General features: G+C 38.0%; 1 protein-coding gene across 5 annotated transcripts in view; it reads left to right on the top strand.

The window, feature by feature from the left end:
• Positions 1-26,931, top strand: part of SCML2 (Scm polycomb group protein like 2) — a 91,904-nt gene that overhangs the window by 3,525 nt on the left and 61,448 nt on the right. For 2 of the 5 annotated variants that reach the window (XM_034649596.1, XM_034649598.1), the window contains exons 2-5: positions 11,863-11,931; positions 17,885-17,955; positions 18,804-19,038; positions 23,788-23,876. In XM_034649596.1, coding sequence (XP_034505487.1) covers positions 11,863-11,931; positions 17,885-17,955; positions 18,804-19,038; positions 23,788-23,876 — 464 coding nt within the window. Of the gene's footprint in view, positions 1-8,703; positions 8,750-11,862; positions 11,932-17,884; positions 17,956-18,803; positions 19,039-23,787; positions 23,877-26,931 lie in introns of all 5 variants that reach the window. The other 3 variants (XM_034649600.1, XM_034649599.1, XM_034649597.1) reach the window with 3 other exon arrangements.

The raw sequence follows: 26,931 nt of genomic DNA, 5'->3' as shown, positions 1-26,931 counted from the left end.
GTGAATGGAAATCTGAGGTCATTTTCTCTTTTAGTTCACCTCTCTGGAAGTTTCATTGTCTCCTCATAGTCATATTCCTGGTTTTTAGGATACACAAGATATGAACAAAGTGAGCTCTGCCAGCCATCAGTGTTAGAGCTGTGAGGCTGTGGTTGTGAATATAGGTCTGGCATTGCCAGGAGATGTTTTGTAGCTTGGAGTGAGCAAATCAAGCACCCCTAAGAATTTTAAGGACATTTTTGATGTCTGGAAAATTACTATATAATATCTTAGGATTTGAAGTGATAGTTAATTTCAGGAACCAAAAACCTGGAAATTTTGAAAATGGCTGATGTTGATGATTTTGAAAGAAAAAGTTCGCCCTTCCCTGGGTTGGGGTCTTAATATTTGTGATCCTTTTGTCTTAGGGAAATAGTTGAAAGAAACCACTGCTGTTTATCTTATGTTAGAATGGGTTGGTATAATTTAGTGGTAAGTGTTCCAAGTCTCTAACTAGCTTGGGCTTTGGTTACTTTACTATAGTGATAACATCTCATTTTTAAAAAATAACATCTCATTTTAAAAAAGATAACAGAGGTGATGGTTCTTAAAGCCAGATAACTTGAAAAAAATTTTAGAAACCATCTAAGATTTGTGATGTGCATATATATATTTTTTGCTTTTCATGAGTAAGGCGTTTTTGCTTATTTTGTCTTTATGTTGTCCAATCTAAGTAAACCTTGGCCACCTTGGAAATAAAAATACAAGTGATTTTTAAGTTGAATGGTTTCTACTAAACATATATCCCTAAACTTTTCCCCTACTTTCATTTTTTGGGCGTGTGGCGGAAAGGTTTTGATGTAATAAATGAGGATATCTTGTTGCGTGAAAAGTGAAAGATTTGGGAATCTTTTAAGCAGTTTATATGATGGTGCTGTTCAATTTAATTTCATACTCCTCTCCCTAAGCTAGATGAATTCCTTATTTAACCAAGGAGAAGAAAAAAAGAATAAGTTTTTTTTTTATGAGTAAAGAGCTGGGAAACATTTGAAGATAGCATTTGACTACCTACTACTTGTGACCTGTGTTTATGGCTGTGGCTCTGCCCCTTCCTAAGTTTATAGGAGCAAATTGTTCTAAGAGCGGAAAGAGAGTGCCCACCTTTTGTGGTAATGTGCCATTGTAAACTTCAGAAGGGACAGATATATTGCAATTCTAGGGCATACCTTTAAGATACTTTCTTTTCTCAGGGAGCAGTTGGTGGGACTCGCTTTGCTTCTTGTCTTTAGACATATTTGATTTTTCTCAACCTCCGTTTCTCATAAGGGTTAACTGGTTCAGAATTCCAGTCATAAACAGCTTCATTTGCTTGGTATGTACCTTGTAACCTTGACATAGTCTTTTAAATTTGGTATGTGTATTGAGAGAGTTCTTATTTTCTTTATCATTTGGTCACTTTTCATCATTCTTAGCTAGTTTAAGATTTTGTTTATATATTTAAAGTTGACTGTGATTGAATCACATGTGTTTTTTCTGTTACCTTGCTTCACTGTACAGTTGTAAACATGCTTTTTGCTGTGAAACTGTTGTCTTTTTTCTTCCATTTGAAAGATTTAAAATATTATTTGGAGTATTTCTCAATATACTTTAATGTTATTTGAAAAATAATGATCAGTATTATCTTTATTTTTTATTGACTTGGTAGAGTTTCATAAAACTGCTCAAATGAAACGCATTATCTTTGGTAGTTATTAAAAGAATTAAAATGCAGTACTTGATACTGGTAAGTACCTTTAAATATTGCTTTATTTTAGTTTAGAAATTCTGATTTGAGATTTTTTTGGGTTGAGATTTTGAGAGGTTCTAGAAATACTTAAATGAATAATTTACTGACACCTGCCTCACGTTTTAAGTATTGTCAGGGATGTTTAGTTTTCTGGTCACTTCAGACTGTGGTTTATTGCATGCTTTTCTGTAGTCTGTTGTCTAGCAGGGATTGTTGTTGTCATCATTTCCATTATTTCTTGTAGGGCTGGTGTTAGAAACCATAAATCTAGACTGCTGTGATAATAGGAACAGGCTGTAACCTGACCCAGTTCTTTTGTCAAAATGTCACACCAAGAGCTGCCTGTAGTAAATTGACATGCCTTGCTATTAACTTCAGTCCTCCGCAAATGTCGGTGGGCAGCAGGTCTTTGGGCAATTAGCCTGTGGCCGTGCTTTAAAACCTTAGGAATTTACAACTATAAACTGGGATTTTGGCAACCCTTGACTTGTCTTTCATTTATCTGTTTCCTGATATAACGTACTTAAGTAAATGCATAGCTTTCAGATAAATTATTTTAAAATTGCAGGTAATTATTTCAACTTGTAAGCTATAATTTTTGAGATAAATTAAAAATTCTTAAAAATAGTTATTTTCTTCTTGGGTTTGTTTTGATACAGAAAAAGACTAGTTTCTAACTTTTTGGGGTAGACTTTACTAAAGCATAATTAAAATTGCTCCTCTAGAAACCTTAATTTCCTCCAGGAGGCTAGATTTGATAAATCCTCACTATCAAAAATGTTCATTCTTAATATTGATTATTCACAATTCAGAGATGGAATTTTATATTTAAAGGTAATTGCAACATTAGAATTCAGAATTTTTTTTCCTAATTACTTTTGTAGATGTATCAGAAAGTGGCAAATTTGATTATTTACTTGAGTGAATTGAGTAGGTGTTTGTGAGATCCTTAAGTAATGAATCATCTCCAATTCCAACAAATTATATATGCCTATATGATGGATATATACATTTTTCCTATGCTGTATTAGGATAATCTCCATTACCAGAAGCAAAAAAAAGTTAAAAAAGTTAAAAGAGCCAGCTGCTCTTTGTCAAAGGAAAATATATAGTTATAATGTATTTCACTTAAATCAGTATGAGTTTTTGCATTTAGGTAGAAATGTGAAGTACTTTTTGCAACCAAAGTAATAAACTATTTTTAAGTCAAAATGATAAACTTAAAGGTGCTATCTTAATGCAGTTAACTCAGGCTTCCCTATCATCCTCTTACATATTGACTGGGCAGCAAAGAAGAGCTTTTTTGTTTGTTATTCAATTTTGAAAACAGTGTCTTTATAACAAGATAGACTAAAAATGAAAAAAAAAAGTTCTACTTATGCTATTTCATTACTATTTTCTGGTGAATTATGTGTGTGTGTAACTTGATCACTTATTCCAACATTTTCTTTAAAACTACCAGCAAGCATATTTGTGAACCTCTCCTGGCCCTGGAACTTCTTATACTATTGATATACTCAAAGGAATATAATAAAATATTTATGCAACCAAATTATTTTGTGTGTAGTGACAGTGTCTTTCCGTTTTTGTGTGTGTGAATATTGGTTTAAAGCATGTGTTTTAGTTACAACTGTAATGTAATTGGAATTTATAAACTGAATTCTGGTACAGCATATATTCCTAGCTGTTCTTCTCCCTAAAAAAAACCACTTAAAGTAGTGACCAATTTACACTGAGGCCTGTCTTTTTGAGACCTCAAACATTCTAGAAATCAAATTCAGAGTAAAAAATTAAAGGTTGATCAGATGTTGGGAAGGAGGATGATATGAAGAGTAGGGGATTGTCTCAGATCTCACAGAATTTTCTCCTTGGCCTGTTGACCTAGACTTGTGTAAATTAAACCATAGCAGATTAAACATTGCAAGAAGGAACCGAGAAGAAAAACAATGACAGCCAGCCCCCCTCCCAATTTTTTTTAAAAACACATGTCCTGGGACTATATGGTTTAGGTATAAGTAGCCAGTAGCACAGCAGATTACATTTACTCATTTAGCAAACATTTTGGGAGCCCTACATGTAAAAGACACTGTGGATAGCAATGGAGAATACAAAAGATGAACCAGACGTAATACTGCCCCTAAAAGCTTAATTTTATCTGAGTGAGGTAAAACATGTACACAAACACAACAGAAGAGATTTTAGCAAAATGGTTAAGCATTCAAGGACCTTTGTCCAATCTAACTGGGTAATCTTGTGCAAATCTTTGAGCCTCAATATTCTTAACTTTCAAATGGACATTATTAACAGTAACAACCCTACAGGCTTGTAATAGGCTTTAGATAAGAAAAATGTATATAAAGGCCCTTGTAGGGTACAAGATATTTAGCAAGAGTTCAATAAGTGACAACTCATAGTATTTATTATTACCATTTTCATCACTACCATCGTTAGACCCTAGGGACCATAATTTTTATTTTCTTACGCCTCATGGATACATTCTATCCAAGGTGCATGGTGTGTCTCCTTTTCCCTTTCAAAGCAAGGACAGTGTACTGAAACCTGTCTTTTTGGGGTTTTAACAGACTTAGGTTTGAATCGTTTTTCTTTCACTACAAGCTTTCTGATCTTTAAGGATCAGCAGAACTTGGTAATTGATAAGATACTGGACAAAGGAAGAAGAGAATCAAAGATGACTTCTAATTCAGAAAGACTGGCTATTAGTAATGCTTATTTAAAAAGGAAGCAGTTATTTTGGAAGGCAAAGGAGTTTGATTTCTTAAATATGTAATGTTTGAAGTGGTTGTGAGGCATTTTGACTGATGTTCAATTGGCTACACTAGAAATTTTGGAGAGAGATTGAGATGAGAGATGCTGATATAGGAGTCATCTACATAGGGATGTTGCATCACCATGGAACAGAATGAGATTCTAGACTCTAAAATTACTAGGATCTAGAGGAAGAGACTGAGTGACTAGAGAAGATCAATGGCTAGGACAGGAGGAGGAAGTAAACACAGAGGGGTAATAGAAGTAGGACAACCAGAGAACCTGAGGCTCAGAGATGATAGGTTTCTGGAATGAGGGGTGACCTATCACTCCTGAAGTGTCAAGAGAATAAGGACTGAAACACTGAAATGGGGTCTGATGCCTGGGAGGTAATTAGGGTTTTGGAAAGCAGTTGTGGGAAAAGGAAGGTAGGTAGTGGCTAGATTGCAAAAAGTAAAGTGTCCCAGCAGCTCTTTGTATTTTGAGTGTTGTTATATTTATTACCAAAATCTTAGTTATCAGGAAAAGGTTAGTCTGGTAAATGTATAATAGTGTAGAGAATCTTTTCTACACCGATAAAAATTTGATGTTGTCCCAATTTCAGGTCACTTGACTATTTCAAAAAACGTGGTTTTTAGTATCTGACAAATGGGAGGTTCAGTGAACAAGTCTAATAATGCTTAAGTTTGGACATTATGTATTCCCACCTATGGGACTTCTGTCTGGGAAATATGCAGCAAATTTTGCCGTTGGTGCAGGAACAAGCTTATCTTTTTCAGCTGTACATTGTTTATTTTTATACCTTCTCAGATTGAGATCCTATATAATTCCATCCATTTTATAACAACTGACCAATGGCTTAAAGTTGAAAAGAGCCCTGGGAGATTTCTTCCTTGTCAGACTTGTTAAGTTCCTGTTCTTGTAAAAATGTTTATCCGTACTGGCTCTTCACATAGTGGTCTCTAATTTGAGATTCAAGGTGTATTACTTTATCTTCAAACAAAACAAAACCAAAAAAATGGAAAAGCAAAACAAACAACCTGAAACAAACAAGTAATGGAAAGGCCCTGTAATCTTAGAATTATAGACCCATTAACTTGCTAAATAGTTCTTTAAAACTCTGTCTTTCTCAAAGAAAGAAAAAAAAAAAACTCTTAGAATTTTCTCCAGAATCACGTAAGATCAATGGGAATTTTAGGTTTAATAATTCTACTATTGGGGCGCCTGGGTGGCTCAGTTGGTTAAGTGTCTCCCTTCGGCTCAGGTCATGATCCTGGGGTCCTGGGATCGAGCCCCACGTCGGGCTCTCTGCTCAGAGGAGAGCCTGCTTCTCCCTCTCCCTCTGCCTGCTGCTCTGCCTACTTGTGCTCACTCTCTGTCAAGTAAATAAATAAAATCTTCAAGAAATAAATAAATTTTAAAAAAATTAAAAAATAATTCCACTATTAATCATTGTTTAATTGTACTGAGAAAATGGCTGAAGACAATGCAGGAATTTTCAAAGCATTTGTTGATCTCTTATTAGCTCTTAATTCTATAACAAGATACAATCTTCAAAACAAATGGTTTTGTAAAGGATCCCAGAATATCAATGCTTGTTCAAAGTTTGCTAGATACATTAACTAGATTTAGTGTACCTGTGGTATGTTGGTAAAGGAAATGTCAGTGTTAGACACTTATTATAAAATAGTGCTAACCAGGGGTGCCTGTGTAGCTCAATCGGTTCAGCGTCTGCCTTCTGCTCTGGTTATGATCCCAGGGTCCTGGGATTGAGCCCTGCATCGGGCTCCCTGCTCAGCGGGGTGTCTGTTTCTTCCTCTGCCCCTTCCCCCACTCATGCTTGTGCTCTCTCTCTCTCTCTCTGAAATGAATAAATGAAATCTTTGAAAGAAAATAGTGCTAACCTAATACTTTTCTTTTGGCTGACTTAGATTTGAAAAAAAAATTTTTTTAACACAGTGAAGTTGCTCCTTATATGCATTCAGTGAAGCAACTTCTCTGTATGCTGGCAAAAACAAAACAAAGCTTTTAATTTTTTTTCTTGCCCAAATTTTCTCTCCCATATAACATGGAGAACTACTTTGGCAGTCCTATTTGAGTCTTTCTTAAAAGTGCTGAAGCAGTTCAAAGTATATTGGGAGCAAAATTAAGCTTTTCTGTTGTTTCCTATGCAGACGACGACTGTGTGAGATGCGTTTTTATTTCTAAAAGAATGATAGGCTCTTAATTTTTTCCAGAAAGACAACAGCTGTGCTATCTGCATATCTGGTATGTAAGTCATATAGATATGTTCTTAGCTCCACGGCATATCTTTATTTGAGGCACTGGGTATTCAACTATGAGTTGATGCCAGCAGTATTTACCAGTAGATCACGATCTATTCCTTTGGCTTCTATAATCTCTACCTTTGTATAGTGATGAAAGACATAGCTGAATTACAGTGTAATGCTGGGGCATTTTAAGAGAGACAAAAGAACTTTTCTGTTTTCTCAAATTATACTCAAAGATAGTTTCTATTAAATTAACGAGCATTCCTTTACATCAAGATCTGTACATATTCCTCCTAGTACTTAGTCCTAGGAAAATGTTTATCTTTCCCATTGAATTGGCATTTTTTTTTAAAGATTTTATTTATTTATTTGACAGAGATAGAGACAGCCAGTGAGAGAGGGAACACAAGCAGGGGGAGTGAGAGAGGAAGAAGCAGGCTCATAGCGGAGGAGCCTGATGTGGGGCGATCCCATAAGGCCGGGATCACGCCCTGAGCCGAAGGCAGACGCTTAACCGCTGTGCCACCCAGGCGCCCCTGAATTGGCATTTTTAACTTGTAGTGAAACTTATATAGACCAGAGAGAAATTAAACATTCAGGTTGAATACTAATTTTTTTCTAACTAGTACATTTTTATTTTCTCTTTTTTTTTAAGGGGTGGGGAGGGGCAGAGGGAGAGAGAATCCCAAGCAGGCCCCATGCCCAGCGCAGAGCCCAACACACGACCCTGAGATCATGACCTGAGCCAAAATCAAAAGTTGGTCGCTTACCCAGCTGAGCCACCCAGACACCCCTATTTGTTCTTTTTAATACTAGAAGGCCCATCCTTCTATAAGTATGTTTTTATATTGTTTTATAGCATGGTATAGGACATAACAATTATATAGAAATGGTGAAAAGTTTTGGTGATCAAACAATATTAAAAAATGATAAACATGTCATAAACTTAAAAATTGACCCAATGCTTTATTAAATGTATTTTCATCTAACTTGGTGTTTGTCACTTTTTTTTAAAGGGGCAGGGCAGAGGGTGAAGGAGAAAGAGAATCTTAGGCAGGCTCCACCCCCAGTGCAGAACCTGATGTGAGGCTTAATCTCATGACCCAGAGATCATGACCTGAGCTGAAATTCAGAGTTGGAAGCTTAACTTATTGAGCCACTCAGGTGCCTCGTGTTTATCACTTTTTAGGTTACAGAATAAGCACTAATTTTTCTCCTGTTTTGAGTGTCGATCTTGAAATAGCGGAATTTTTCCTTAAGGCATGAATTTTTTTTTTTAAGCTTTTGTTTATTTATTTGATAGAGACAGAGAGAGAGCATAAGTGGAGAGAGGGAGAAGCAGACTCCCTGCTGAGCAGGAAGCCAGACGTGGGGCTCGATCCCAGGGACCTGAGCATTACCTGAGCTGAAGGCAGATGCTTAACCGACTGAGCCACCCAGGTGCCCCAAGGCATGAACTTTTAAAAGGCATTTATTATTGTCTAGTTTTTGTTTTTAGCTAAAAATGTTGGCTTTATGAATTATAATATGGACAGAATTTTATTAGAAGATTATTGATAAATGGAATTTGGAAAGTATATATTTAAAAGTGGTTCAAATGTATATTATATATGGATTTACATATGTGATTTTTTTTTAAAAGATTTTATTTATTTATTTGACAGAGATAGCGACAGCCAGCGAGAGAGGGAACACAAGCAGGGGGAGTGGGAGAGGGAGAAGCAGGCTCATAGTGGAAGAGCCTGATGTGGGGCTCGATCCCATAACGCCGGGATCACGCCCTGAGCCGAAGGCAGACGCCTAACCGCTGTGCCACCCAGGCGCCCCTATAACTGATTGCTAATAATAATGCCTTTCAGAAATATGCTAAAAGGAGGCATTAATTCATCTTTCTCCTTGTAGGAAAGAGTACCAGAAAATAATACCATGGGGCAAACAGTGGACGAAGGTAAGATTTACTTTCTGGACATGATGATATTTTTAGTTATTCATTTGGAATGACTACCTTTTAGTAGACTGAACTTTTGGAAAAAAAGACGTTTTGGAAATAAAGTCATAGGACAGGTTAGGTGTTTAGAATTGGAATTTCAGAACTGAATAGCTATTAAAGATAATTTTGTTTTTCCTTCCTATTTTTTTTTTTAAGATTTTATTTATTCATTTGACAGAGAGAGACAGAGACAGAGAGAAAGAGAGAGAACAGCAGGGGGAACAGCAGAGGGTTGTTCCCCGGTGAGCAGGGAGCCCGATGCAGGGCTCCATTCCAGGACCCTGGGATCATGACCCGAGCTGAAGGCAGACGCTTAACCCACTGAGTCATCCAGGTGCTCCTTCTTCCTAGTTTTATCAGTGAGAAAACTGACACTCAGGGAGTTTAAGTGAACAGGTCATACAACAATCTGTGACAAAGTCAAAATCAGAATCCAAATCTTCTAACTCTAATATGATTGGTTAAAAATGCTTCATCCTGGGTTGCCTTGGTGGCTTAGTCGGTTAAGTGACTGACTCTTGATTTTGGCTCAGGTCATGATCTCAGGGCCATGAGATTAATCCCTCGTGTTGGGCTCTGTGCTAGGCATGAAACCTGCTTAAGACTCTCTCTCTCCCTCTCCCTTTACCCCCCCCATAAATGAATGAATGAATGAATGAATGAATAAATGCTTTGTCTTATCTTGCTTTAGTGAGAAGTCTGCTCACCCTGCCTTGAATATGCTACACTCATTTGCACTCTTTCTTTTGAATTGTATGCTTGACCTTTGTACAACATGGGTTTGAATTGCATGGGTCCACTTACGTGTGGGTTTTTTTCTTATAAATATATTGGGAAATATTTTGGAGATTTGTGACAATTTGAAAAAACTCTCAAATGAACCATTTATAGATTATTAGTAGCTAAGATTTTGGGGAGTCGAAAGTTATTTGTGGATTTTCAACTGCAGGTGGGGGGTACCTCTAACTTCCATGTTACTCAAGGGTCACCTGTATTTCCTTTTCCATAATACATCCTGAACACCTTTGCCATCCTAAATCCTGTTCTTCCTTTAACACCCAGTTCAAGTCCTGTGTCTCTTATGAGCTTTCTTGTGGCTGACAGCTGAATGTTGTTGTCCTCTGCTATTCTTACTTTTGTCAAGTGTTTAGTTTAGTGTACTTTCTTTGTACTAGTCAAATCATTTAAATAGAAAGCAGCTTATATATCCATCTCAAATGTTCACACATCTTGAAGAGGTACTGAGTCATAACCAGAAAGTAGATCTGTTACCTTAAATTGTGTACCTGGTATCATTCATAGATCCTTCTTTGAGAAACTTGTCATTTGACAATTTGGGCATCAATAACAGTAAAAGAGTGATAGATTGACAACACATTAAGTATGGTTAAATTCATGAGTTCATAATGACACAGCAAAACAAAACTTACTGGTCATCTTTGGAGAATGCTTGGGATCCAGCTCATTATTTTGAAAATTAGAAAGTAAAGGAAAAGAATGAAGTGTTGCTTATGACTTTCCTATGTGGCATGTACCTTAGGTAATTGAATGATTGAAGAGGGGAGGTTTCTTTCTATACAAGTTTTCTGGCTAATAAAAACAGGATGATAAAATTAGAATACCTCCATTTTGTAATCACTAATGAACTAATGGATCTAGGCAGTAGCCATCTGTGGCTGTTCATATCACAAAAAGAGAGAGAACTAGATATTAGGAGCCTCTTATGAGAAGTGCACAATACCACCTGTGAAGTCACCTTCTTTTCTCCTCTCCTCAAAAAAGCAAAACCTAAATCTGGTTAAACTCTTCTGGATCAAAACACTAATACCTTATATTTATTTATGTATTTGTTTAAGATTTTATTTATTTATTTGTCAGAGAGAGAGAGAGCACAAGCAGGGGGAGTGGCAGGCAGAGGCAGAGGGAGAAGCAGGCTCCCCGCTGAGCAAGGAGCCTGACGCCAGACTTGATCCCAGGAGCCTGGGATCATGACCTGAGCTGAAGGCAGATGCTTAACCAACTGAGCCACCCAGGCGCCTCACTAATACCTTATATTTAGACAAAAGATACACACCAGAAGAACCCAGCACCGTAGGAGCTAGTCAGCACAATCCAGACTGTAAAACTAAACTGGTGTCATGAGCAAAAAAAAATTCCCAGAGGAAGGTGGGGGGAAAAGAGGATGAGGAGGAGCCTGTAAGTATCAAAAGAGACTTAAGACGCTTATTGTCCATTGTGGTATATGGACTTTATTTGGGTGCTGATTCAAAGAGATACACTTAAAATAAGATATTTGGGGAAATATGAAGACTGACTGCTTAGTTGAAGTTATTATGGAATTACAGTTAATTTTTTTCAGCGTATTAACAGTATTATGATTAAAAAAATGAGTACTTTAAGATATATATGGACAAAATAACGTCTTAGATTTGTAAAGTCACAAGGTCTAGTGCTATTGGAGCTCTTCAGCTTGGCACAGAGAAAAATCTCTGCCTAGTCTATTCTATCTCAATTTCCCTTTTATGTTTTAAACTCTTAAAAGCATGCAGTTTATCTCTAGGGTACGTTAATTCTTTTTTTTTTAATTTTGGGGGGGTAAGCTCCCTTTTGGAGCTTATATTTGAGTGGAATGAGACATACAATAAACAAAGTAAATGAGCAAATTGTAAGATACATAGTATGTTAGAAAGTGAAATCCTATGCAGGAAATGAGGATATTAATTATAAAATTAAAACTGGGTCCTATTAGAAAATAGTTTTAGCTTATAGGTTTTCTTTTTTCTTTTTTTTTTTTTGAAGATTAATTAATTTATTTTACAGAGAAAGAGAGAGTGAATATGAGTGGGGGGAGGGACAGAGAGAGAATCTCAAGCAGACTCCTTGCTGAGCATGGAGCCTGATGCAGGGCTCAACTCCATGACCCAGGAGATCATGACCTGAGCCAAAACCAAGAGTCAGACACTCACCTGATTGAGCCACCCAGGCACCCTAGTTCATATGTTTTCTAAGAGCTCTTTTAGATTTTTGCTATGGCCTTCCGGTGTTGCTCATTATTTTCTTTCATTTTTTAGATTCAATGGATGCCAAGAAGGAGAATCAAGAGAAACCTCCTCAATCAGGTACATCTAGTATGCAAAATGGTAGGTTTTAAAGTAGTTCAGTACAATATATTTTTCTTTTCATTCAGTGTTAATATGAACTCTTATTGCTTTTTGTATAGTCTTGTGTAGTAGACTCCTGTAAATATAAAACCTGAGCAATAGGAAAGGTAAAAGATTTTATTTTGAAAATTTTACTTTGGTTTTATTTTAGAGATAAATTGGTATGGGATTAAAGTAGAAAAAATCATGTATTTCAATGCTATTTTTGCCAAATTAAAGATACCTAATTAATAATTACCATTTATTACCAATTAAAATGATAATTTGATTATTAATAAAGACTTTTCTTCTAATATTAGAGTCAATGTGAAAATCCTTTTTTTGATGGTCAAAAGAAAGTTAATTGGATAAAAGCTTAGGCATTGGGAGGTCTGACAGACCTGTTCTAGAATCCCAATCTCATTCTTCCCTGGCCTTTTGACCGTGGGCAAATTACTCAATGTTCTTAGTCTCTTTTTTCTTCTCTGTAGCACAGGGATGATACTATTTACTTCATGGGACTGTTGGAATTAAATAAAGAAAATGAATGTAAAGCATCTAATATAATGCCTAAGCGTACAGTAACGTTCAGTAAATGTTTATTAACTTTGAGTTATTAATTCACGTATTAAGTTTCTTACTGTGAGCAGCAAGTGTATAGCACTGCATCAGAGACTCAGGAGATAGGATCTGACCCATTGTACCTGCTCTTAAGGAAAACAAAAAATTAGTCATACGCATACAAAAAGCTGAATTAGAAAAAATAACTATAACAGGCTTACTGTGTTTATCAGAGTTTTCCAGGCAAACCTTTTGCCCCTTATTTTTCTGTTGTACCTGTCCTGCCAGCCCCACTCTTGGGGTAGTTCACCTATGACTTTCTGTTCCTACAGGAAGATTGCCTATAGAGGTAATCCGCATGGAATCATTCTTTCTCACTGTGGCTGGGCCCCCAGTTCTTCCTTAGCTCCCTTTTCCATTGGTCTTATTTGTTCTTCAGCAATTCCCTCCAACCCCCAAAGCCCTCCAAGGAAAGGGAAGCCATTAGGTTAAAATGTTCTTCCTCATCCCTACAAATCTTCCCCATCTGTTGTATTTTTTTTAATATACCCATTTTATTGAGATACAATTCACACACCATAGAATTCACCCATTTAAAGTACACAATTCATAGGTTCTTGGTATATTCACAGACTTGTGCCGCTATCACCATAATCAGTTTTAGAACATTTTCATCATCCTAAAAAGAAATCCTGTACCCAGTTAGTAGTCACTCCCTGTTCTTCCCCTATACCTCTTCTTTCCCTCAGCTCTAGGCAACTCCTTATCTACTTTCCGTCTCTATAGATTTGCTATACTGGACATTTCATAAAAATAAGTTTTAAAAAATATGTTCTTAAAAATTGAAACTAGTAACTTTTAAAAATTCTCAAACTTGATTGAAAAAATGATATTACTTAATTAAATTGACAGACATCTACAGATATTTCTCAGGGCCCTGACCCTAACATCTCATTTTAGAAATCAGTGACCATTAGAAGGTAAGCTCCAAGAGAGCCAGAACTTTTGTCTCTTCTGTTAACTGCTATGTCCACAGTACCTAGCATGGTGCCTGGCACATACTGGCAACCTTCTATGAGACACCTGTGATGAATAAGACAAACATGATTCCTGCCCTCTTTGAGCTTAGGGGGCAAGATTGACATTAAACGAATGCCCAGTTATAGTTGTGATAATTGCTATGAAGCAGTGGGTGCTGATCATTCAGCTGAGAAGCTTCCAACTCTAGATATTTTGCCCATCTTCTTTACCGAGCCTCTGAACCCAAGCCTAGCACTGCTGGGAGACTTTAGGATTCTGATTCACTCTGGAGAAGACCAAGGTGGCTCATATAGATAATGTTCAGTTTGTCAAAATGTGTTTGGGCTAATGTATGGACTAGAATAGAGTACAAGGCAAATAAGAAGGACCATGGACATGTGCAAATAACAATCAGATCACATGGTTATATGTGTACACCTATCTCATGAACAAACCTTTCAGTTGCCAGGCCTCGTTTCTGAGGGAGAATAACATTCCCCTGCTCCGGTTTGTCCATGAGGGTAAGATGCAGAGGCAGGCTGGGTCCTCAGGTTTGGGTAAGACTTTCTAACTATTTTGGCTCCTGGTCAGGAATTCCATCTGTGGTATTATTGAAGATATGTCTAATCTAAATTTAAGCAAATCTAAATCTAAGTAAAGCCTTTTGCTATGTGTGTTTCCCCTATGTTATTGGTAGGGTCTCAGCACATGGGCAGCCAAACTGAGCGGTTTTGGGGACTGAAAATACTACCTTAAGAATAAAGAAAAAAGTTAAGGCTCCAGTGGTTAAATGCTACATAGGGTCATTAGCTAGCAATGTGATAGAAAATGATCATATTGCAGAATACGGGTGTAAAGGATTTGCTAGCTCAAATTATAGCCTATTCAGACACAAATGGTGATAAAATATTTTTAAAAATGTGTTAAATGAATTTTTTTTCCAGTGTCATTGAAAAATTTTACAAATGTAGTTGGTTGATCTGAGGTATTATTGTGAAATGATTTTAGTTTCCCTGTCATTATCTTCAGTTTACACTCCTTTCTTCCTGGGATGTTGGCTCCTTAATGATATTATAGTCAGATTTCCCCCTCCATTTGTTTTTTTTTTTTTTAAGATTCATTTACTTGAGAGAGAGAGAGAGAGAGACGTGAGCAGGGGGAGGGACAGACGGAGAGGGAGAGAGAATCCTTAAGCAGAATTCCCCACTAAGCGTGGAGCCTGATGTGGGGCTTGATCCCACAATTCTGATCATGATCTGAGCTGAAATCCAGAGTCAGATGCTTAACTGACTGAGCCACCCGGGCACCCCTGTTTAAAAAAAATATTTATACATTTTATTTGAGAGAGAGAGAGAGCACGAGTGAGCAAGTGGGGGTAGGGGCAGAGGGAGAGAATCCCAAGCAGACTCCATGCTGAGCATGGAGCCCAACGCAGGGCTTGATCCAATGACCCCGAGATCATGACCTGAGCTGAAACCAAGAGTTGGATGCTTAATCAACTGAGCCACCCACGTGCCCCTCTTTTGTTCTTTTTTTAATGTTCTCCAAGGTCATATGATAGTAGAGCTTCAGTTAGAACCTTGGGTTTCCTGATTGTCAGGTTAGTGCTTAGGAGGTCACTGAAATATCTTGGTCAGTTAATTTTATAACCATGGATCTCCATTTTCACTTTTATTTTATTTTATTTTTTATTGATCTGAGAGAGAATGAGAGCTAGAGAGAGAGAGAGAGAGCACAGAGGGAGAGGGAGAGAAGAGAAACAGACTCCCTGCTGAGCAGGGACCCTGATGTAGAGTTTGATCCCAGGACTGGGATCATGACATGAGCTGAAGGCAGATGCTTAACCAACTGAGCCACCCAGGTGATCCACAGTTTTCACTAAAAAAAAAAAAAAAAAATATATATATATATATATAGATAGATAGATAGATAGATAGATAGATATAGATAGATATATGTATCTTTTTAAAGATTTTATTTATTTATTTGACAGAGAGAGCAAGTGGGTAAGAGAGAGCATAAGCAGGGGGAGAGGGGCAGAGGGAGAGGGAAAAGCAGACTCCCTGCTGAGCAGGGAGCCTGATGAGGGGCTCTATCCCAGGACTCTGAGATCGTATCCTGAGCCGAAGGCAGATGCTTAACCGACTGAGCTACCCAGGTGCCCCCCCCAAATATATATCTAAAAACTTTTTATTTTAAGTAGCTCCATGTCCAATGTGGGGCTTGAACTCATGACCCTGAGATCGAGTCCTACACTCTATGGATTGAAGCCAGCGAGGTGCCCCTCAGTTTTCACTTTTTTAAAAAAATATTTTATTTATTTATTTGACAGAGAGAGATAGAGCGGGAAAGAGCATGAGCTAGGGGGAGAGGCAGAGGGAGAGGGAGAAGCAGATTTCTTGCTGATCAGGGAGCCTGACGTGGGGCTCAGTCCCAGGACCCTGAGATCATGACCTGAGCTGAAGGCAGATGCTTAACCAACTAAGCCACCCAGGCTCCCCAGTTTTCATTTTGGACAAAGCTATCCAGTATTAATAAATTTAGGCACAACTATGACTTCTAGTTTATGCATGCCTTTTGTTGAGTGACATATGTATGCTACATCACTTAATTCTCAGAATACCTTGTGCCGTATGTATTACTTTTCCTCATTTTGTAGATGAAGGAACTGAGGCTGAGAAACTGAAATGACTTGCTTAGGTCACATAGCTTGTAAGAAGCAGAGCCAGACTGGAAGAAGGCAGGTTTGACCTCAGAGCCCATATTCTTGACATTCTGCTGCATGCCATTCAGCACTTTGGTAGTGCTAGCTTCATGTCATCTACAAGCCGAATTAAACTCAGTATTTTTTTTTTTAATGGAGCAATCTCGTAGATTTATCATTAAAAAAAGGGTGTACAGTGTTACATATGACATGCTTAATACCATATGTAATATGTGTACATACACATATAAATGCATAAACACACATAACAGTGGTATGCTGAAGCTGGCTCACACCAGCTTGGGAGAGCCACTTGTGCACATATCTTCCCAGTTTTGTTGTTGTTGACTTCACCCTGTCACCTTGTGATCAGCCATGGTGGTAGTATTTATACCATAGAAATCTGCAAACACTACCAGTCAGTCTTTTTACTTGTGTATTCTGGAAAGCTGGTTGTTAAACTCGTAACAGCACTCCATTTGTGTGTATGTGTATGTGTATATAAGTATTCTACCCTTTGAAGGATGTATAAGAGGCTGGTAATGCAGATTCCCCCAAGAAGAGAAACTGTCAAACCCAGTATTTTTATAGTGAGGAAATTAAACAAGAGCATAGGTGGTTGATGAGAATTAAACTTTGTATGAATTATGGAGTGCCTGGGTAGCTCAGTTGGTTAAGTGTCCGACTCTTTATTTTGGCTCAGGTCATGATCTTGGCGTCTTGGGATCTAGCCCTGCGTGGGTTCCCCACTCAGCCGGGAGTTGGCTTCTCTCTCCCCTCTGCCCTTCCTCCTTGCACACACACTCACACGCATGCGCTCTCTCTCTCTCTATCTAAAATAAATAAATCTTAAAAAAAAAACCCTTTGTATGAATTAATAGTACCTTTGATACTGCTATCAAGTCTTTTTCTCAGCGTCTTGGTGGTCTGACTGGAACACTGAATTGAAGTGTGCAAGCCAGGCAAAGTACACTGCTTTATGACCTTCAATACCATTGTAATATATCATGAAGGCTGAGTGAGAGAAGGGACAGCAAGTGTTTGTAGAAAATATAGATCATTAAAATAATTCATATCAGTGACTGTACTGATGACTGGTTTGCTGCTTTATTCTGCCACCATATTCTTGATACCGTGAATGGAGATCTAACAGTCAATTGAGAAGCAATTCTGGTTCTCAGATTTTTTTCTTTCCATAAAGCATTGCAGAGGTAAGATTCTTTACGACCACATACCTAAAGACCTTTAGTTCTCCATGAAAAAAAAAAGAAGTGCCTTCACATTAATGGGATGAAATGGTCTTGAGTATACACGTCTTGAGTAAATTTATATTAGAGACAGATGAGTAGAATTTGCTCTTACTCTATTAAAAAATCCTTTAGTTGTTCTTAGAGTCTACATTTTTAGAATCATTGGGTTAATTCCTCATTACATGAAGAAGATCTGGAGTGTAATTATATCAGAGCCATTATTACCAGAAAGTTGTCTTATTTTTTATTTCTATGCTGGTAATCAAATGCAGATCAGGAAAGTTGAATCTGTTCTTTAGGAAGTCTTTTTTTAAAGAGATATGGAATTAAGGTCCTATTTTACTCCTGAAAGTTAGTATACATATTATGTATACTAAAACCCCCCTATTTTGTATATGTGGTTTTTTTTTTCCCCCAGATGATTTCCACTGGGAAAATTACTTGAAAGAGACTGGATCTTTGAGTGCCCCTTCGGAGTGTTTCAGACAGGTATGCCAAAAGTCTGTAGATATTGTATATATTAATGTGAATTGTTAATTTGTTGAGGGATGTCTGTGTGTTTGTTAGGTTCTAGCGATGTGAGGAGATAATGGGATTGTGGTAGTACCACTTAAGGGCCAGATGGTTTCTTTGCATTCATTCATTAAGGATTTACTCTGTGTCAGGTATACTAAGCAGTCATGATCGTCCATCTGGAGGGAAAGACAGACATGTAAATAATTAATTATGAAAAGTATGATAACTCTGTACTGGGAGTGCTCACAGAAGAGGTGATATCTGAGATGGTTGGAATGAGGGGAAGGATATTTCAGGCAGAGGGAACATCCAAAGCAAAGCACATGGGTGTAGAAGAACCTGAGTGTTGGGGTGGCTGGAGCTCAAAGTGGGTAGAGGTGATAGTGTGGGGATAAGGTTAAAGGTATGGGAGCTCTTAAACTGTACTGAGGACTGGGACTTAGGCAGTCGTGAGCTGCCAGTTGGTTTATTTCAAGGAAATTGGCCTAATCAAATTCTTATTTTAGGAAGCCATTCAGGGTGCATTTTATAGGATATATTTGGGTTGCCTGGAAGTGGGCAAAGGTATAAGACCAGCAATGGGCAGTGTTTTTATGCTGCATGTCAAGCCAAGGAGAGCGTTTAGAGAAGATCTTCTCCTTGACCCTTATAGTTCTTTTGCTCACCATCTGCTATGACTGTTACTTAAAACATTTCATAGTATTCTGGTAACATAACTGACTGTTTGTTTTTCTTACAGTTGATGCATTTTAACAAAACTTTATTTTTGTGTGTGTGTGTGTGTGTGTGTGTACACACACACACATATGTAACATATACAGTCCAAGGTTCCACCAGCTAATGACTTCAAAGTTGGTATGAAATTGGAAGCCCATGACCCTCGGAATGTGACTTCAATATGTATAGCCACGGTTGTTGGAATTACTGGTGCCAGGCTACGTTTAAGACTGGATGGTAGTGACAACAGAAACGATTTTTGGAGACTTGTCGATTCTCCAGACATACAGCCTATTGGGACATGTGAAAAGAAAGGGGACTTACTTCAGCCTCCACTGGGTAAGCATAAACAGTTTTTAAAATAACATATTTTTACTAACGTAATATTCATTAAAAAAACTTTCAAGTGGCCTTTTATTTGTTTTTAAGATTTTATTTTTTAAAAAAATTTTATTTATTTTTTAGAGAGAGTGCGTTCGTGAGCAGGGGGAGGGTCAGAGGGGGAGGGAGCTCTGCACTGAGCACTGAGCCCCATGTGGGGCTTGATCTCATGACCCAAGGTCAGGACCTGAGCCGAAATCAAGAGTCGGCTGCTTAACCAACTGAGCCACCCAGGCACCCTAGATTTGATTTTTAAGTAATCTTTACACCCAGCGTGGGGCTTGAACTCACAACACCAGGATCAAGTCGCATGCTCTATGGACCAAGCCAGCTGGGTACCCCTGAAGTAGCCTTTTAGAAATCTCTGATAGGCATTTTTGCAAATAGGTGGTTATTGTGGAGAATGTATGAGAGATCAACTCTGTACCATATGTTACAGAGTTTCACGTAAGTACACATTAGGCATATGTGTGCTGAAGGTTCTCCACTCCAGGGCAAGACATATGTTATCTTCAAACTTGAAATGTCAAAAGCAGCTCTACTAATTCACACATGCAGATTCAGAAACCCTTCTGGGGGAGAAGTTTGTAGCATTTGTTACTGAGTCACTTCCTCCCTCATTATTGTCTGTTAAGCCATTCAGCATTTTTGGCATGGGGGGGAACACAGGGGAAGGGTATGATTCCACATCCAGACCCCAGTTTCGAACTTGGAAATTTCATTATAACGACAATGAGAAGAAATCATAGTGAGAGGGGTAGGGGTCAGTACCTTTAGATCTTTGAAAAGGAGGAGATTGATGGAACTGTATAGCAAAGGTTTTTAAGTATAAAGCTCTCAATTTTGACCAAGTTTTTAAAAGCTAAAAAGTATGTGACTCCAGTTTTGGGCAAAATTGTTCTCTCTTAATATCTATTTATTTTTTAAAGATTTATTTATTTATTTTAAAGAGAGAAAGAGCGTGCTCACGCAAGGCAGGGAAGGGTAGAGGGAAAGAGAAACTTTAGCAGACTCAGCGTTCAGTGCACAGCCTGATGCAGGGCTCGATCCCACGACCCCGAGACCACGACCCGGGAGGAAACCAAGAGTCCAACTGTGCCAGCTAGGCGTCCCTGTTTTCTCTTAATATTTAGATGTACTCCAGGGGTGCCTGGGTGGCACAGTTGGTTAAGCATACAACTGCTGGTTTCAGCTCAGGTCGTGATCTCAGGGTCGTGAGATCGAGCCCAACATCGGGCTCTATTCTCAGCGCAGAGTCTGCTTGAGACTCTTTCTCCCTCTCCTCCTGACCGTCCCCACTGTGCTCACGTGCACTCCCCTCCCCAAATAAATAAATCTTAAAAAAAAAAAAGTCTGGGAGCACCTGGGTGGCCCAGTCAGTTAAGCGTTGGCCTTGACTCAGGTCATAATGTAGGGGGGTGGTCCTGGGATCAAGCCCTGCATCAGGCTCCCTGCCCCTCTCCCTCTGCCTGTTTCTCCCTCTCCCTCAGCCTGCCACTCGCCCTGCTTGTGCTGTCTGTCGAATAAATAAATAAAATCTTAAAAAAAAAAGGCCTGCCCCCCCCAAATATTTAGATGTACTCTGATATTCTGTAGAAAATAAGTGATTTCTTTTATTACTGCTACAGTCCTTTTTTTTTTTTTTTAAAGATTTTATTTATTTATTTATTTGAGAGAGAGAGTGAGAGAGAGCATGAGGGTAGGGTGAGGGGCAGGGGGAGAAGCAGACTGTCTGCTGAGCAGGGAGCCCGATGCAATGTGGGGCTTGATCCTGGGACTCTGGGATCGCAATCATGACCTGAGCTGAAGACAGATGCTTAACCAACTGAGCCACCCAGGCACCCCTATTACTTCTGTAGTTTTGAGTGAATGGTACATATTAGTTTTTGCTTCTTCTTTACAATGCTGGAAATGAAAATTCTCTATTGTAAAGCACAATGAGAGAATGGATTTCTTTTTGTTTCCTTCTATAGTTAAAAATTCCCTCAGAACCCAAAATTTAAGATATTAATAATTACCACTCTTTTAGCAACATATTTTTATACTTTTCTTGCTCTAATTGTTAATTATTCCTAATCTGGTTTAAAATATTAAAAAAGAACTAATTAGAGATGTGTTATTCCAAGAAGGTGGTTTAGGGTGTGTGTGTTTTCGGCCTTTTGCCTTCTTTTCTTTTTTCATACCATTTATGTTTTAAACATCTCTTAAATCATACAGAATTCTGTAAGAGATAGAAGTGTAAACCTGAGGCGTAGTGCTTCCCTGTTTGGATTTGATTTCTGTTTATAAATGATAATATGTTTTTGAATTTTGTTTAAAGGAAGCCTAACTGTTGTGATTGCCAACACTTCAAACACATAGCCAGATTTATGATTATTCTTTTTTCAAATTACTTTTAGAGTTTTTAAATTAAAAATATGAAATACATAGCAGTACATGCTGATTAATATATATTTTGATAGTACATATTAAAAATACACAGTTTTTGCCAATTTGCTCATTAGATGCTTTGAATAGTTTCCATTTTAATATAACACAACTTGGTTTTCTTTTTTTTTTTTCTTTTTTCTTTTTTTTTTTTTAAAGATTTTATTTATTTATTTGACAGAGAGAGAGACAGCCAGTGAGAAAGGGAACACAAGCAGAGGAAGTGGGAGGGGAAGAAGCAGGCCTCCAGCAAGGAGCCTGACGTGGGGCTCGATCCCAGAACGCTGGGATCACGCCCTGAGCCCAAGGCAGAGGCTTAATGACTGAGCCACCCAGGCGCCCCTGGTTTTCTTTTTTAAAAGGTTATTTAAACCTTACAGGTTATTATTTAAAAGCTTCTTTAAAGTTTTAGCATGCAAACAGAAAAGTGTACAATTTGTAAGTGTACAGCTTATAAATGAACGCATCCATATAACCATCATCCAAATCAAGAAACAATATTATCAGCACCCCAGAAACCCCACTCCTGATCCGCAGTCATAAACCTCCCATTTCCAAAGGTACCACTTTCTAGACTTCCTAACATTGTAGATTAGTTTTATCTGTGTTTGAATTTTTGCACGCACTTTCATCTGTTTTTGGCCTTTTAATCTATGTTTGACTTTAGGCCGTTAAAGAATTAAGAAAATGTCAAATTAAGATGATGATGGTGATGGCACTGATGATGATTGCATGATGTAATAGGATAAGATGGGGGTTAAAAGAAAGGTATAAGGACCAGAGAATTATTTCTGTGCAATATTCTAACTGCAATGTGGCAAATCCATGCTGTGGATGATTATTTATTAAATATCACTAATAATACTGATATATTTTAAGGGAGTATATAATAAATCCCCTCCTTCCCCCATTTTTTCCCCCTCAGATTAAGGGGATTTTGGTATAGGATTATTATAGGATGACTTTCTATCTGAACTTTTTTGCATGTTTAATCCTACTGATGGACCCAGTGCCAGTGATTGCCAGTGATTCATGTGCCTCCCTATCTTAATGCATGTATCCATCAGGGATACATGCCAAGTTCTCTTTAATTCTGGCATCAGGGCAGGCAAGTGTTGCATGAAATGGATTGCCCCCAGAAAGCAATAAAACTAGCAGACCCTACCCACTGTTGCATGTGCCAGATGCTGTGATATTCACCATTAATTGATAAGATCTCTAAAAAAGACACCCACTGAGTGAATTTTGACCTCATCTGATATAGATTCTAAGAGAAGATCTTGTTTAGTGTGTAAAGATTGCTAAAGTGAGAGATATCTTTTTTCCTAACATTGTATGAAAAATTTCAAACATACAGAAAAGGTGAAAATATTTTACAGTGAACACCCACACACTACCTAGGTTCTACCATTGTCATTTTACATGCTTGCTTTATCACTTATCTATCTGCCCTTCTATCAATTCATCAATCCATCTTATTTTTGTTTTTTAAAGATTTTATTTATTTATTTGACAGAGATAGAGACAGCCAGTGAGAGAGGGAACACAAGCAGGGGGAGTGGGAGAGGAAGAAGCAGGCTCATAGCAGAGGAGCCTGATGCGGGGCTTGATCCCATAACGCCGGGATCACGCCCTGAGCCGAAGGCAGACGCTTAACCGCTGTGCCACCCAGGCGCCCCCAGTCCATCTTATTTTTAAATGTATTTCAGAGGAAGTTACTGATGTTAGTATATTTCCCCTAAATACTTTAGCATGCGTATCATTAACTAGAGTTCAGTGTTTATTTACAGTTTTTTTAAATTTTGAAGTGAAATTTATATACAATGAAATGCATCATAAGTGTACATTTTGCTGAGTTTCCTTTCTGAAAGGAAATAAGGCAGGCACTTTAAGGAAAAAGAGGGGCTGAAAGTCTTTTGCAGCCTTTGCCATGCTTGTGTGGCTGTCGGTGGGGACTGGAACCTCTTATGGGTTTTGGCTTGGATCACCCCCTAGTATTATGGCCCATTCCTAACATACATATGTGTATGTTGGTGAACTCTAGCTAGTGGCTTCTCCAAAATGAGAGTTTCTACCCCTACTGTAGCATTGTTGCCAAATAGTACAGTGGGTACAGTAGAACTGATTGAAGGGTGCATCTGCTTCTCTTAGCTATTTCCTTAGTTTCTCAATAACAAAGTCATTCTCTGGAGAAGAATGGTAAGCAAAACCTATTTTTTATAACAATTTGCTGTAATATCACAGGGAGGCTTTTTCATGCTGATTTATTTTATAAAATAGGGTATCAGATGAATGCATCTTCTTGGCCAATGTTCCTCTTACGAACACTGAATGGATCTGAAATGGCACCTGCATCATTCTTTAAGAAGGTAAGAAAGATGTTATAAAATCTTCCATCATCTGGGCTGTAGTTTTATTGTTTTAATAGGGGCACTTAAATGCTTTGTCTTCTCTCATATGGAAAAAAACATTCTTTTTAAATTACTGGATTGACACGTGTATTAATCTGCTACAGTTGCCCTAACGAAGTACCATGGACTGGGTGGTCTAAACAACAGAAATTTATTCCTTCACAATTCTGGGAGCTAGAAGTCCAAAATCAAAGTGCCATCAGGGTTGGTTTCTAGTGAGGCCTCTTTCCTCAGCTTATAGATGGCTGCCTTTTTGCTGTGTCCTCACATGGCCTCTTCTCTGTGCCTGTGGGGAAGGAGACATATCTCTGGTTTCTCTTCCTCTTATAAGGACACCAGTCCTTTTGGGTTGAGGCTCCACCTCATGACCTCACTTAACCTTTATTACCTCCTTAAAGGCCCTGCCTCTGAATACAGTGACACTGGGGATTAGGACTTCAATTTATGAATTTGGGAGGACATCATTCAGTTCATAACAGTGACTTAAACAACAGAAATTTATTTTCTTACAGCTCTGGATGCTAGAAGTCCAAGGTCAAGGTATCAGCGGGCTTGGTTTCTTTTGAGGCCTCTCTCCTTGACTTGTAAATGGCTGTCTTCTCTTTGTGTCTTCACATGATCTGTACGTCTGTGTCCTCCTTTGCTCATCTTATGAGGACACCAGTCATTGGATTAGGGCCCACCCTAATGACCTCATTTTAACTTAATTACCTCTTTAAAGACCTTGTCTCCAAATGAAATCACATTCTCAGGTACTGGGGTTAGGATTTGTTTATTTTTTAAAAGATTTTATTTATTTATTTGACAGAGAGAGAGACAGAGAGAGACAGCCAGCGAGAGAGGGAACACAAGCAGGGGGATTGGGAGAGGAAGAAGCAGGCTCCCAACAGAGGAGCCTGTTGCAGGGCCCGATCCCAGGGGATCACGCCCTGAGCCAAAGGCAGAGGCTTAACGACTGAGCCACCCAGGCGCCCCCATGGGGTTAGGATTTAAATATGAATTTGGCAGGGGCGGGGACACAATTCAGCCCATAACAGCAACTCATAAAAAAGTCTCAATTATAATCACCCACTAGTCAAAATGAATTTGTACCCTCTTTCTTCACCTTAGATATGAAAGGAGTGCTCTACTGGAAGCAAATGTTCATTACTATTTTTTATTTACCTTCAGAAGTGAAGCTTCCCCTCATTTTGCTGTATTAGTCATCCTTCGACATTGCATAAAATGATGATGGGCCAAAAAACCACTTGAAAGTTACTTAGAGAGATTTGGTTTCAGAAGTAAAAGAATGTTAAAAACAGTCATCAGAAAGAATTTGTTATAAGGAAATATTTGTTATATAACAAAGAGGGAAAATTCCAAAGATAGTTTATGCTCTTGAGAAAATGTTGAAAGAGAGTACACTATGTTAAGGAACAGTGAATAAAAGCCAAGTTTTAGTTAAATTATGGGTCAAAATATTTCTTTCTCACCCTTTGTCCTGATTCTTTTTTTAGTCAGTTAAATTTTATTACAGTTATTCATGTCAAGAATGGTAAATATTGTAGTTTTTTTAAAAAAGGATTCAACAATTCTATACATTTCTCAGTGCTTATTTCAAGGTTAAGTGGACTCTTAATCCCCTTTATCAATTTTACTCCTCTCCCCACTCACCTCCCCTCTGGCAACTACCAGTTTGTTCTCTATTTAAGAGTGTGTTTTTTTTTGTCTGTCTCTTTTTTCTTTGTTTTGTTTCTTAAATTCCACATGAGTGAAATCATATGGTATTTGTCTTTCTCTGACTTACTTATTTCATTTAGCATTTTACTCTCTAGCTCCAACTATGTTGTTGCAAATGGCAAGATCTCTTTCTTTTTCATGGCTGATATTCCTCTGTGTGTGTGTGTGTGTGTGTGTGTATGTATATATATATATGCCACATCTGTGTGTGTGTGTGTGTGTATGTATGTATATATATATGCCACATCTTTATCCATTCATTTATGGATGGACACTTAGGTTGCTTCCATATCTTGGCTATTGTATATAATACTGCAGTAAACATAGGGGTGCATTTATCTTTTCAAATTAGTGTTTTCATTTTCTTTGGGTAAATACTCAGTAGTGGAATTACTGGAACATAGGGTAATTCTATTTTTAACTTTTTGAGAAACCTCCATACTGTTTCCTGCAGTGGCTGCACCAATTTGCATTCCCACCGACAGTGCATAGCGGTTCCTTTTTCTCCATATTCTCGCCAACACTTGTTGTCTCTTGTGTTTTTGTATTTAGCCATTCTGACAGGTGTGAAGTGATATCTCATTGTGGTTTTGATTTGCATTTCCCTGATGATGAGTGATGTTGAACATCTTTTCATGTGTCTATTGGTCATCTGGATGTCTTCTTTGGAAAAATGTCTATTTAGGTCCTCTGCCCATTTTTAAATTAGATTATTTGTTTTTTTGGTGTTGAGTTCTAAAAGTTCTTTATATAATTTCAATATTAACCCCTTATCAGATATATCATTTGCAGATATCTTCCCCCATTTAGTAGGTTGCCTTTTTGTTTTGTTGATGGTTTCCTTCACTGTGCAAAAGCTTTTAATTTTGGTATAGTCCCAATAGTTTAATTTTGCTTTTGTTTCCCTTGCCAGAGGAGGCATATAGAAAAGTAGAAAGATAGGAAAACAGAGACACATAGAAAAATGTTTCTATGGACAATGTCAAAGAAATTACTGCTTATGTTTACTTCTAGGAATTTTATGGTTTCTGGCCTCGCATTTAGGGTTTTTTTTTTTTTTTAAGATTTTATTTATTTATTTGAGAGAGAGCGAGAGAGAACACGAGCAGGGTCGGGGCAGAGGGAGAAGCAGACTCCCTGCTGAGCAGGGAGCCAGACGTGGTGCTTGATCCCAGGGCCCCGGGATCATGACCTGAGCTGAAGGCAGATGCTTAACCAACTGAGCCACCCAGGTGCCCCCACATTTAGGTTTTTAATCCATTTCAAGTTTGTTTTTGTGTAACAAAGTAGTCCA

Source organism: Ailuropoda melanoleuca, chromosome X (assembly GCF_002007445.2).
Source record: "Ailuropoda melanoleuca isolate Jingjing chromosome X, ASM200744v2, whole genome shotgun sequence".
Taxonomy (NCBI): domain Eukaryota; kingdom Metazoa; phylum Chordata; class Mammalia; order Carnivora; family Ursidae; genus Ailuropoda; species Ailuropoda melanoleuca.
Note: the sequence above shows the minus strand (reverse complement) of the source record. Positions and strands in the feature narration are given on the sequence as shown.